The sequence below is a fragment of the Cynoglossus semilaevis genome, chromosome 14 (assembly GCF_000523025.1).
Source record: "Cynoglossus semilaevis isolate Cse_v1.0 chromosome 14, Cse_v1.0, whole genome shotgun sequence".
NCBI lineage: Eukaryota > Metazoa > Chordata > Actinopteri > Pleuronectiformes > Cynoglossidae > Cynoglossus > Cynoglossus semilaevis.
In genome coordinates, this window is record NC_024320.1 from 631,356 (window position 1) to 644,906 (window position 13,551).

The 13,551-nt window shown below is 40.1% G+C and overlaps 1 protein-coding gene across 5 annotated transcripts; it reads right to left on the reverse strand.

The window, feature by feature from the left end:
• Nucleotides 1-735: 735 nt before the first annotated feature.
• On the reverse strand, nucleotides 736-11,411 carry pip5k1ba (phosphatidylinositol-4-phosphate 5-kinase, type I, beta a). Of its 5 annotated transcripts, none has more exons than XM_025062328.1 (16): nucleotides 10,789-11,411; nucleotides 9,254-9,317; nucleotides 9,020-9,131; nucleotides 6,954-7,166; nucleotides 5,780-5,910; nucleotides 5,584-5,701; nucleotides 5,334-5,486; nucleotides 3,944-4,240; nucleotides 2,484-2,668; nucleotides 2,205-2,285; nucleotides 2,052-2,100; nucleotides 1,872-1,956; nucleotides 1,510-1,659; nucleotides 1,329-1,410; nucleotides 1,071-1,167; nucleotides 736-864 (listed from the first exon to the last, which is right to left on the reverse strand). In XM_025062328.1, the coding sequence occupies exons 4-16, from the start codon at nucleotides 7,038-7,040 to the stop codon at nucleotides 862-864; spliced, it is 1,518 nt and encodes a 505-aa protein (XP_024918096.1). In that variant the 5' UTR covers nucleotides 7,041-7,166; nucleotides 9,020-9,131; nucleotides 9,254-9,317; nucleotides 10,789-11,411; the 3' UTR covers nucleotides 736-861. The 5 variants fall into 5 exon arrangements, with proteins under 5 accessions (XP_024918096.1, XP_024918099.1, XP_024918098.1 ...); XM_025062331.1 differs by having other exon boundaries at nucleotides 9,250-9,317; XM_025062330.1 differs by lacking the exon at nucleotides 10,789-11,411 and adding an exon at nucleotides 9,411-9,442.
• Between the last annotated feature and the right edge of the window lie 2,140 nt (nucleotides 11,412-13,551).

Consider the following 13,551-nt stretch of genomic DNA (forward strand, 5'->3'; position numbering starts at 1 on the left):
ATAAAGACTTCCTGATATGCATTGGGAATGACAAGACAAAAACAGAAATTACATAATTATTTATTTGTTGAATAACAACAGAGGTTCTATGATACACTTACAGCAGGTGTACAGAGTGTGAATCACAACTACGTTTGTGAACAGTGAATTATCTAAGTAAGGCATACAAACACATAAAAGGACAAAAGCAGAACAAAAACAGGCTTAAAATTTAAAATATTTTCTAGAGAAAAAAAATCAACAAGAAAACATTTATTCCATCATGTGTTAAAATACAATGCGGTCCAGTCCAGTAATAGTATTAGAAATACTAATATTTATTTATCATTCTCGCATTCAACTTTTAAATGCATTAAACCAACTGTGTAATGTTTGAATTTTGTGGTTTTTATTGTTGTTATTGTTGAGATCGATCAATTGTCTGGAAAAAACTTCTTCTGAAGGACAAAAAGCTCAAACTAATACAAAGAAACTAAATGTGAAGGTATCATTGAGTAAAGTGCAATAGACCATCTGAACATCACTATGACCATGTTTAAATACCTTTTCCATATTTAAATCTATTTTTTTCAAAAACTATTTTATATTTAATTCTTTTAAGACTTCTCTTTATAAAATGTACCAAATTCAGTTTAGCTACGAGCACTGAAATGTGCTTTTTTTAAATAATAGATTTTTAATTTTTTCAGCCACTGAGCTTAGTTAATTAATTTAAAGTTAATTTATATTTTTTACATTTCTGTTAGATTAGCAGCAGAGTGTGTGAAGAGGCAGACTGGTAGTGTGATCCCCACGCCGACACTGTGGGTCAGATGTCGGTCATACTGAGGGGCTGAAAAGACGAAAGCCTCTGATTTCTTCTCACTAGAAAAGAAAAAAAAACACATTGTTTTTCCTCTTTTTGAAAAAGAGTGAAAAAAAAAAAACAAGACCTGAACATTTTTTTTCACCTGAACGAAGACAATTAAAAAAAAAAAACTATGGTGAAAGATATTGTGAAAACTTCCTAATTTTATACAGTTTACTTTTTGGAGAGCAGTTACATAATGCACTTTTTTTTTTTTTTTTACCAAGTAGACGTCCAGTTCATGATCTGACGGACTTCTGCTCATGGCCAGCAGGGGGTCGTCAAGAGCCACGGTTGAACTGGAATCACGTCTGTCTTCACTGACATGTAAAAACACGTTGGTAACAAAGTTGGCGTAGTTCGTGTGCAGAGAAGAACATATTATTTCTGACTGATTTGTTTATTTGAACCTGGTGTATTCTGTTCTGTGTGAAGATTAACTCTGGGTTTTAGACAAAAAATGAATTATTGATAGTCAGACCTGCTTTCTGCGCCAACAGAGTTGGACGTTAAGGTGACGACAGATGCTGGCAGGAGATCAGGTTGTTTGGAAGAGATGAAAACTAAAACAGCAGGAGACAGAATCATCAACCACAAACACACAGGCAGCGTGTGTGTGTGCGCGCGTGCGTGTGCGTGTGTGAGTTTTGTCCCGATCTTACGGTTTCCATCCAGGTGTTCCATGCTCTGTGCCTTTTTCTCCTTCTTCTTCTGCTCCTTCTCCTCCCTTGATGTGGACAGAACCTCCTGAGAGGCCGACTTGGCTGCGTGCAGAGAATTCTTCTTCTTCTTTGAGGATGCGCCTCTCAGAGCTGAGGAGACCAGGAAGAGAAGTTCGGGTGAGATGAGAATGAACAACATGAGAGCTCCGAATGAAACATGCGAAGTCTGAGAACATGGTTGTCATGAGATGGGACAAGGGGATTTAGATGAATCTACTTCTGTGACATTTGACTTGATGACCAACAGTCAGCACCAAATCAGCCGTTAATATGAAAACATGACACGAGCAGAAGCAACGTACGGTGAATCCTCTTGAACACAGTGGTGCCCATGAACCTCAGGAACCGATCGGCATAGAAACTGGGTCTGTGGACTGACACTGTGTCCTGAGCAACAGAAACAGCTGTTATACACACACACATGAAAACACGCACACATTCAAGGATATGAACATGTTGAGGCCTCCAGTTCTGGCACACACCCCATCATGGACCAGTGCTTTCCAGGAATGTTCCACCTTCTTTATGAACCTGAAATATTAAAGAAAAAAAAAAAAGAAAAGAAAAAAAGATGTTATTGTTGTTTATTTAAAAGACGTGCATGTGTATATGTGTGTGTGTGTGTGTGAGCTGACCTGTAGGACTGAAGGATGTCGATGATTCCTAAAAAGATCAGCAGACTCTCGTCCTTATGTCTGGCAGGAATCCCGCCCAATCTGACAAGAGACACGGGTCAGTCAGAAAGTCCTCAGACAGGGGTTAACCGGTTCTGCAATTACACTTGTCCATATGTCCATATGCGTGCCATACCCCACGCCCCGCTACTTAAGTACTGCTCTAACGACCGCGGCGCCTTACGTCCAAACGGATCTAATTTGTTTGTCTTGAGTGCAGAGTGCGAGAGTTCTCCTCACGTGTCGTCATCGGCCACAGGTCCTGGGTCCCTTACGTCCCCCTGGATGGACTCCAGCGCGGTGGAGTAGAGAACCTTTTGTCCTTTCCTGCTGTCACAGCGGCCTCCTCTGCTCAGAGGTTTACGATCCAGGACGTGGATCCCCAGAAGAAGACTGTAGTCCATGATCTTGAAGCTCTCTAAGACCTGAGGCCAGGAAGAGGGAGGTGCCGTCATTGTAGAGTCCAGAATTTCTGAATTTCTTATTTATTTAATTATCTATACCAACCTCTGTATGAGTTGCCGGCCCTCAACTGCACACATTTTTTTTTTTTTTTTTTTTTGGGCGATTGTGTGGCCATTCTGCACACAATCCCCCAGGTTATAAAAAATAGATGTGTTTAAAATGAGCTGCTCTGCTGCCATCTAGTGACTGGAGGCTTGTTTATCATTCAAGCATTAATAAAAACAGGATAGTGCAGTACTTCTCAAATAGTGGGGCGGGCCCCCCCTGGGGGTGTAAGGGTCTTCCAATGGAATATGGCACACTTGACATACAGTAAGTTTAACAGAGCTGTAATGCCCAAGCCTCCCATCACTAGGTGGCAGCAACTCATACAGTTGGTTTGTACAAGATAGAAATATCCATGTTATCAGGTTCTCAATAGTATTTCAGTTCATGGGGGTGTGGGTCGGGCTGAAAACATTTCTGTCCACAAGGGGTGCATGACAGAAAATAATTGAAAACCAACGGTATAGTGTAAGTCCCCTCCCAACTACTGTATTTAAGAAACACTAGTATAGTCTAACAATAGAACACCTAATGAGTCACGGTGTCTTCATGTTCATCACGTTGTTCAGAACAATGATCATCCACGACCCGGGGAGAAAACACTGTTTGAAGGTGAGGGAGAAGATGAGCGTGAATCACAGACCTTAAGTCATCCTCTATCACAGAGGAACAGACAACAAAGATCGTTCCGCTCAGTAAAAAAAAGGTATCACAGCCTAACCTAACCTCACTGTCTCACTGAGAGTCACACAGGGTCACCTGACTGGATCACATGACACTCAGACAGGCACTTTGTTTACTGCGGACCAGCTGCCGGGACTAGTGCCAGACGGGGGTCAGGTGCTGAGAACTAATCCACATCAAGTGACGGCTGTTGTTGAACACTGACGAAATTCCACTGATGAAAGTCATCACTGCAGCTTCAGCCTGGGCCAAGGAGCTTTTGGTGTGTTTACATAAGAGCACAAATGATGGTATTTACACTTATATAGTACTTACAGGCTGGAAAGTACACATTTAAAAAGTCCATCATGTATCAACTGTGTTACCAGTATTGGTGCTTTACTTTTACTTTTACTTTAGAAATCGTCAACTTATGGATCAGAAAACCTCCAGACAATGGATTTAAACTTTGAAAGTTATTTGTCCTTAAAAAAAGACACGGGTTTAAAAATTGTTCCAGAACATACCCTACAGTCCCTCTGCAGAGTCTTCATCATGGCATTGTAGGTGTCGGCATCAAAGTGCAAACCCTCGTGCATCTCCTGGAAGTCCAGGTCTTTGAAGGTGGGGGAGGACTTGACTCGCTCTTTGCGTGACGCTCGCCTCTTGTAGGAGGAGCCTTTCAGGTCGTACTTGTAGTGCATCTTCATGGCCCGTGGCAGCACGTTGTTCATCACCACCACACGGACAGTGGTGCCACCGAATTGGATGCAGTACAGACCGTAGAACTTTGGAAGCAACGTTCTAGGATTCTGGTTTAGGTTCTAGAAGAAAGAAAACAAAAAAGTTCTTTGTATCAGTCTGTTGATGTACCACGCCAACCCATAATGTTTATTTCCAGAAATATTTATGGGTAGATTTATAACTTTATGTGCCAGTATGCAGGTGATGTATGAATATGAAATATACAGGTCAGTGGAAAATAATATCTTTAAAACAAAACTCAACAACCCCCCCATCCCCCCCTTGTACAATTATGTCACCTGGAATTTGATCCCCCCCTTTGTACAATTATGTCACCTGGAATTTGACCTATAACCTTCCAGTCAATCATTTAAAAAATAAACCTAAAAAATGTCCTATTTACAAAAAAAAAAAAAAAAAAATCTTTGTCCAAGAACTGAGGACCAGTTCTTTTAAATATTGAACATTAAAATCTCAAGTGTTCAGAACTTGGTGATGAGCTTTCAGTCATTTGAACAGGTTGCCATTCGCACGTTTGTTTAAAATGTGATATTTGATGCAAGGTCAAAGGTCACACAGTTTAACACTTGGACTGAGAGGATAACAAAACTGGTCAAAGAAACCAGTCTGAACTGGTTCTAGTCACTTAACACCAGGCACCTGCAGGAATGACAAAAACATCTGTCTGAGGACTTTTTTTTGACTCTTGTTTATCTCTAAATCAGGCGCGGGGCAAACTTTTTGACTCGTGGGCGCCAGCAAAATTGAACAGGGGCGCCAGCTAAGGAGCAGATAGATGGAATGTAAAAGTCATGCATGAAGGCTAAAATGCTAAAATGCTTTCAGAATTTTCTACACCATCTATTGAGGAAACATAGGTATTGCAGGGAAAAGGCAGAAGTATAATTAAAATATAAATAAATTATATCATTTGGAAAGGTTTGGCGGGCCGGGTTAAAAAGCTAAACGGGCCACTTCCGGCCCCCTGGGCCTTAGTTTGTCCATGCCTGCTCTCAATAAATCCTGGTCAGTATTTGCATAATAATCTGATTTAATCAATGCAATTGTTTGGTCCAAATTATTCCTTTAGTTGGGATAGATTGTTGTATTATTTGAATTTCATTGGCCACATTTAACACCAATGACCAGGAAGTACTTTGTTGCCATGCTCACCATGTAGTAACCAGGCAGCAGCTTCTGCAAAAACTCTGCCTCCTTGTGCTGCACCGTCTTAATGATGAACTCATCATCACTGGTTAGGTAGAACCAGGAACTGCTGGCTCCAGGGTTGGTCAGTTCGATCAGAGGCTCCTTACAGATGGAGTACTAAAAAAAAAAAAAAAATAATAATAATAATAAAAAAAAGATTCTGTTCTGTTCAATTTCAACAAAAATCCACCAGAGGGTGCTGTTCTCCACTCACCAGGTAGTCGTCAGGTTTGATGCCAAACAGTTCTCTGAAGTATCTGAAGGCCAGTGGAGCGTAAGTCTTCAACCGGAAATCTGGGAAGTGATGTGCAGGAGTCAGGTTGCTGCCATCACTAGACAAAAGATAAAAAACAATGTTTTAAAAGAGAAAAAAAAAAAAAATCAAAAATCTCTTGTGTGTGTGTTTGTACCTGGGCAGGAAGACCGTCTCTACCACAGAGAAGTCCTGCATGAGAACATCTCTGTCTGGTTTGGAGCTCAGGTTTCCCACAGCGTAGCCGATTCCCAGCTGGATGGCTCCTTTCAGGGCGCCTGCTGTGGGCTGATGGGACAAGAGTGATGAATTTACTTCTTTGGAAAGGTGATGGAAAAAAAACACATTTAATTTTGGTTTATTATTACTTTTTTTCTAAATGTTTCTCTATACAGAAATGGGAGGATGAATTTACTTCTTTGGAAAGGTGATGGAAAAAAAACACATTTAATTTTGGTTTATTATTACTTTTTTTCTAAATGTTTCTCTATACATGGAAACAGTAACAAAAAGTAAAGCAGAGTTTACATTTGGAAAAATTGGATCGACATTTAATTTTGGTTTATCGTTACCTTTTTAAAATGTTTCTCTATATATGGAAACAGTAACAAAAAGTAAAGCAGAGTTTACATTTGGAAAAATTGGATCTGAGGCTTTTTTTTTATTGTAACCATAGAAACAATCCTCTATTTCTCCTTCAAGACATCATAGTAAACAACCAATTAAAAGCCCAACTGTGAAGAACCTGAGTCAAACACTATTAAAACAAAATGAATGAAAGGTTGTTTTTTTTTAAAAAGTACGGCTGTCAAAATAACAGATTAATAATTATTTGGTCAAATGAATCACATTCAAATTCTTAATATAATTTAACACACTTTCTTAACATCCCATCCCAGCATGTGTTCGTGGGTGCTTCAACCTAAAGTCAGTGGCCAGGCTTGGGTCAGAGCAGCCTGACTGAGATCAGAAGAGTCAGTCATTCTATACGAATTACAGTGGCTTGTCCAGGACTGCAGACGGAATAATATCATTGAGGAGAACGACTGCACTGAAGTTTAGAAAGAAACTCTATGAAGAGACATTTTTCACTGAGACTATTGTAGATTTGTATGGACATTTTGACTTCTTCCATCATTCCATCATTTGGATTAGTCACAGATAAAAAAACCAGGGGAGAAACACTGAAATCTACCTGCTGTTGTCGGTACTGTCTGTTCCACTAATATTGATCATATATAATTTGAATCAATTGACAGGCCTGGTTTTGTTCATCCATAATGATCAAATGTAGTGCATGGATATTGAGACATATCAACTGGTTCACTCACCTTTTTGTGGTCTTTATTTTGAGCTTTCGATGGTTTAATTCCTCTTTCTGAACGTTTGCCCGTGGAAGTCGACATTCTTTGGGTCATGAATTGAGGGAAGTTCTGCCAAACGTTCAGTTCCTTTTACACTGCTCTTCCCCCTCTTCTTCTTCCTCTTCCTCCTCCTCAGTAACGAATGACCAAGTACAACTGCAAGGTCCAGCCCTGAGTGTCCTGCAGGTAAGGCCAACAGAGCAGGATTTTTTTTTTCACTGAGTTACATTTGCATTAATGTCCATGCAAAGCTGCTTCTTAGTGGCTTTAACGCAGACTATTCCAAACACATGCTGTAACCTACTGTAGTGTACCGGGGCCTCAGTTCTCCTCAATCCTTCCGAGGTGGAGAAGGATTAGGAAAAAAAAAAAAACATTACGTATGAAATCCTTCTGTTTTATAACTGTACACAGGAACTTCAACAACAACAACAACACCTCCAGTCGTCAAACGTTCCGATTAAAGACAGAGCACCCACTCTGTGTAATCAAGACGTTGCGACTTTTGGTCACTGCAGCAGCACAGGGACGACAACAAAGTTTATTTAGGACGTAAAAAGAAAGACGGGGAAAATGAGCAAAAACCCTGAGATCGGGTTATTTAAAGGTCAATTCAAGGTAATTTCCAGTGAGTCTCAGTGGCCTCACCACTGGTTTCCTTCATCTGATGTTAGTGCCCAGTGGTGACATCACAGCAGATTACATGGAAACACACTAATCTGGGGTTTACATTATGTAATATTTAATATTGTGGGGGGGGGGGGGGGGGGGGGGGTGGATGGTCAGAGCAGTTTACTGTAATAATGATGTTTATTTCTCTCTTCTTTTGTTTCAACATGTTTTGGCCGATCAAAGAAAGTTTTTGGTTATTTATCTTCCTTTTCTATGACAAATTATTTTTTACTTTTATGGCTCATTAGAACTTCTTTCATTGGTTCTTCAACGCAACGTATGTATGTATATATATATATATAATATAAATAGAACTATAGATACAATAACATTTTAAAAATATTTATCAAAAAATAAAATGAAACTCAGAGAAGGATAAAGCATGGTAAATCTAGTATTAAAAATAAATTTAAGGTGAACTTTACACTCCTGCTTTCCAGTAAACAAAGTGTAATTTACAACTAAGTAGCTGAGTAATTAAATGTCTCAACTAATTAGTGACTAGGAATACACTCAGACTAGGACTGTTGTACCGTGCCCATGTGGGATTGCTCCTTAAAGCGTGGATTCTAGGGCTATTATGAGGGCAACTTAGTGTCATGCAGAGTTCACCTGAGATAAATCAACCTGAACACTCTCACTTGCTGCTATTTTTGCATACATGCAAAACAAGCCAGCAGCTCCTCCGGCCCAGAGCTGACACTTTATTTACTGTGTCTGCCCGTTGAAAAGGGAAGTGCACTTCATTTCCTTCTCTGATACCATCGTCAGCTCTGGCGCTGGGGTTCACAGCATATACTGTATATCTGCATATTCACACACACCAAAAACTGGGCCTGTGACACGGGAAGCTCAGATCTGACCGGCGCTGTTCACCTTCACCACAGATAAGGTTTAAGGACCTAGTACTTAAAAGTAGAATTTTGACGCCACTTCTAAAACGTGTGATATCATCAAAAATCTGCAATGGTGGTTTTTAAAAGACAGATATTATCTGCTATAACGTGTGCCTTAATAGTGTTTGATTGTCAAGAAAAATATAAATATCTGTAACCCCTAAAACTTCAGCCCGTAACTTAACCTCTAATTATTGGTAAAGTAGATCAGTATTCTTAGTTTTTAAGGGTCACTGTATAATGGTTTAAAAAAAAAAAAGTCCTCTAATTATTGGTAAAGTAGATCAGTATTCTTAGTTTTTAAGGGTCACTGTATAATGGTTTAAAAAAAAAAAACGTTTTTGTTAATTTCCTGTTGACAAACTTCTGAGAAAACTATCTGCTGACATGACAACAGAGCAATAGATATTGAAACGCTCCGAGAAAGTAAAAAGAGCAGGAACAGACCAATCATTGTTACTTTACCTGAAGGAACATGGTCACGGGGAGACGCAGCCACAGAGAGACTACGATCATGCGGTCACGATGTGTGTTTCTATCTGTCTGACCCTTCTGTGTTCTGATATCACACGAAAAGCTGTGGTAAAAAAAAAAAAAGGTGCTGCAGTCAATGTGGAGCATCCTAACCGCTTCCTCTCTCTCTCTCTCTCTCTCTCTCCACCTCTCTGTGTGTGTCTCTCTCTCTCTCCACCTACGTACCACTTGTCCTTTTCCGCAGGCTGAATCAGACTCGGTTGCATTTCTTGTAACTGCTGGGAAATTACTTTTTTAACATAAACAGAAACATAATTAAATAACATTTCCAAAACTATTACATTAATAAGAAAACAAAAAAATGTAAAGTGTACATAGAAACCTGTTTGTCAGAGAGATCAGGTTATCTCCGGGCTATTAAACGCACCTGAATATTAGGCGCACCGACTAAATTTAAAAAGAAAAAATAATTGTACATTTTTCACTTTTAATTAAATAAATAAATGTTTGTTTTTTTCTCCGAACAGTGCCTGTAACAGGGCTGTTTACACACAGTTCTTTCCTGCTTCGGAGCCCCGATCGTAGTTGGACTGAACAGGAGGAAACCAAGTGATTTTCTCTCGGGCCGAAGCTAACATTAACTCTAACATTAGCAAGCACAAAGTGAAGGGACTTAGCCCTAACTCTCTTCACTTTGTGCTTGTCCACAGCAGAGGTAAACGGAAACAGTGAAGTCGGGGTCTTTATTATCAGCCACACTGACCACAACAGAACATAAACAGAGTTTTAACAGCTCCTGTATAACCAACTCACACTTCAAGATGACAGGCGCTCAAACTGCTCTCGACTTTAGCTACCGTTTCTCTTTCTCTTGCGCGCCCGACGCACACAGCCATTCACAGACAGAAATATGCTACTGGTATAACACACAGTAGCCTAGCAAAAATGTCATTGGTTGCTAGCGCTATGAACTTTGTTAGCCTGTCCTTAAAAGTCCTTAAATTAGCTGCAACATTGTTTAAGCCGCAGGGTTCAAAGCAAGTGCAAAAAGTAACGGCTTATAGTCTGGGAATTATCGCAGCTGTTAAATTTCAACACGTGAATTGATTTGTTTGTAGTACTGTTGTTTTTTTTTATTATTATTATTTATGAATTATTATTTGTTAATAAATGGATTTGAAACCACATCTTCTGTAGGCAGAGAGGTTGCGAGAGAAACCAGGCAGAAATTAAAATCATGTAAATGGTATAGCACATTTATGTATTATTTGAGCTTTAATCAGAAGCTAAATTTTCTATATCTGCACTCAGTCTGTATCTAGGACAGTGGTGGCGTAGTGGTTAAGAAAGCAGACTTGAGTCCAGAAGGCTTCAGGTTCGAGTCCACCAGCTGTTCTGAGCATAGCACCGTCCAACATACTGCTCCCTGGGCAGCTTAAAGCTGCCCACTGTTGACTTTGGTGATGGGTTAAGAGCAGAGGTCACATTTGGTTGTGATGTACTGTGTCACAATGACAAGTGGTTCATTTTCCTTCTAATTTACATACATTTTTTTTGTAATTGAATTCATCTCATTTCTTCTTTTTTCCCCTACTGCCACTCACATTTATAATTTACATACATCTTTTTTGTAATTGAATTCATCTCATTTTTTTTTTTTTCCCCTACTGCCACTCACATTTAAACCAAAAAACGAGTGCACGCGGGCACAACACGCAAGAATGTCATTGTAAGATGAGTAAGGCGTCTGTCACACTGACCTCTACTGTAGCGAGAACCGTTGCAGCTCTCAGACCATCCAGTTTCATTCCTCCGGGGCAGTTACCTTTACTTTTGTTTTCTCAAAAAACTGCCCTCATTTGCTCCACTTCCTGTTTCCTGTCTGTAGCTGTGCCATTTTCCTGTTTTGTCGTTTCAGTTTTTTATACAGCTTCAAACCATCCTCTCTTTAACTCTCTGCACATGCCTCTCTTTTTTTTCTTTTTTCATAACTGGGCCAGAGATCAGGCTGTTTGTTGAGGTTTGTTTGGGAACACCAGAGGGGACAGGCTGCCTACCAGTCGCCCGTCAGGACTTCAGTGTGAGGCCATCAGATATGATCTACAGTTCTCCAGTTCTTTCAGTGTGCAGTGAGTTCCAGAGTTCTGTGGGCCCAAAGTCTGAAACTAGGATTTCTCAGTTGTGTTGTATGGCTGGATGAGGTACTTTGTGGCACTGAGGGATTTGTAACTTGACCGGCGAGATGGAAGAGGTGGCAGTAGAGATATGTAGAACTGAGTGTCATTGATGCGTGACTGAAAACACGTTATTTACAGCCTTTGTGTCCTTGAAGATCACACTAAAACAAAGGTCTTGTAGTTAGTGACTAGACCAGGAGTGGGCAAACGTTATGACCACAAGGGGGCCGGGACAGCAGCAGATAGATGGAGTGTTGGTGCGAACTAAGATAAATGATATGACATAAGTCATACATAAAGGCTAACATTTTAGAATTTTCTACGCCATCTATTTGGGACTCGTGTGTATTGCAGGGAAAAAGGCAGAAGTGTAATGAAAATATAAATAAATTATAGAATTTGGAAACGTTCGGCAGGCCGGATTAAAAACCTGAACGGTCCGCTTTAGTTTGCCCATGCCTGGACTAGAGGATCTTATTGACGCTAAGATGTGACCTTGAGGTCAAACTTGAGATTTTTTTTGACGTCAGTGGATGCACTTGAAAAAAAAACAAAAAACGAAAAAAGAAATCAAAGAATCAAGAATGACTGTGCCAATTAATAAATGGATCCAATTGGCTCTGTAATAGCCTGGGGAAGTGTCCATGGTGAAACTCTGACCATGCCCACTATACTGGGTTTATTAGGAAATTGGTAGTTATGAAAAATTGGAACTCAAGAATTAGAATGATCAATTATTGGCCATGTATAGCCTACTGTATAGCTATACCGCAATTAACCCAGTGGTTCTTAATTATTTTCTGTCATTTCACACCCACCCATCCCCCCCTACCCACACACCTGCGGATTGAAATACTATTGAGAACCTGATAACGTATATTTCTATCTGTACAAACCAACTGTATGAGTTGCTGCCACCTAGTGATGGGAGGCTTGGGCATTACAGCTCTGTTAAACTTACTGTATGTACATTGGGCCATATTTCATTGTAAGACCCTTACGCCCCCAGGGGGGCCCGCCCCACTATTTGAGTACTGCACCATCCTGTTTTTATTAATGCTTGAATGAAAAACAAGCCTCCAGTCACTAGATGGCAGCAGAGCAGCTCATTTTAAACACATCTATTTTTAACACCTGGTGACTGGAGGCTTGTTATCAGCCTAACTGTTTGAGAAGTACAGACTTAACCCATGCAGTAGACATTAGTAACAGACTGTATAGTACCAACGTCACACATCAGACATGAAAACAAACAACACTGACAGTGTTCAAAATCAGGGCCTATTTTCCTTTCAGTGTCTGAAGCCTGTAGGTCAAAGGTCCCTCTGACATCAGAGCTCTTCTCTTTATTTGGGTGCGAGTTTGAACATGAAGTTTCTCCACCCGACCCTTCACCCACAGAAGCAACAACGCCATTGGAACTCAGAGCCACAACATGATGACGGCAAACGAAGGATATTTTTTATTTTTTTTGGATTCTTCGTTGACAGATGTGTTTAAAGACAAACCGACACAGCCGAACCAACGATCTGACAGTCTGAATGTCTGCGAAGACGAAGATGACCAGAAGGAAGAATCACAATAAAAAGAAGAAGGAGAACTTGAATCTGTGTCAATTAGCCAAACACTGAAGTCGTGTTCTGACAGCAGATTTAACTGTTGTGCTTAACTGCTGTTAATTGTGTCTGTGTTGATGCAGCTCCGACACAGAGTCTGGCTCTGTCCTCAATACTGCTGCTGCTGCTGTTGTTGCTGCTGCTGCATGGACACACTCAGGCTGTCCCTGTTGGGACAACCACCAACAACGTAAACCAATGTCATTCAAACTTTTACATAAGCCGAGGCTTGTCAGGATTTTACACACGGTGCACCTGCTCATGGACGAGTTTCTCCAAACGTTGGACGCTCTGCAGTTGTCGGTCCACCTCTGTGTCCTGAGCTGAGATGTGTGAGGACAGGCCAGAGAGACGTTCAGACTGTTTGTTCAAGAGGACCTGAAACACTAACAAACAGAGATGGATTAGAGAACCAGAAATTGGACACACTATTTGACTTTTTTTTTATTTTTTTATCCACTTTCCGACACATTTCACATCAACTCTTCAGTATCGTACGATTTTTCATGTTCTCCAGAATTTTGTCCGTTAGACAAGACACACTTATGCGCAACGGTTTTTATACAAATACAAAAGAAACAAGTCTTTACACACGTCTTTAATCAATTTAAGTGTTGACTTTATCTTCAACTTTAATATTTTACTTTTTTTTTTTTTTGTAACTTTAATGATTCATTCCTGACTTTTTTCCAGACTTTTTCCTTCTCAAAATGATTCACTTTAGAACGTA

Coding starts and splice junctions, on each gene's coding strand:
- pip5k1ba (XM_025062332.1), bottom strand. CDS start 7,040: ATGACCCAAAGAATGTCGACTTCCACGGGCAAACGTTCAGAAAGAGGA. Junction 4,241..5,333: donor TGCTGCCTGGTTACTACATG/GTGAGCATGGCA, acceptor TCTTTCTTCTAG/AACCTAAACCAGAATCCTAG. Junction 2,669..3,943: donor CTCTGCAGAGGGACTGTAGG/GTATGTTCTGGA, acceptor TCCTGGCCTCAG/GTCTTAGAGAGCTTCAAGAT.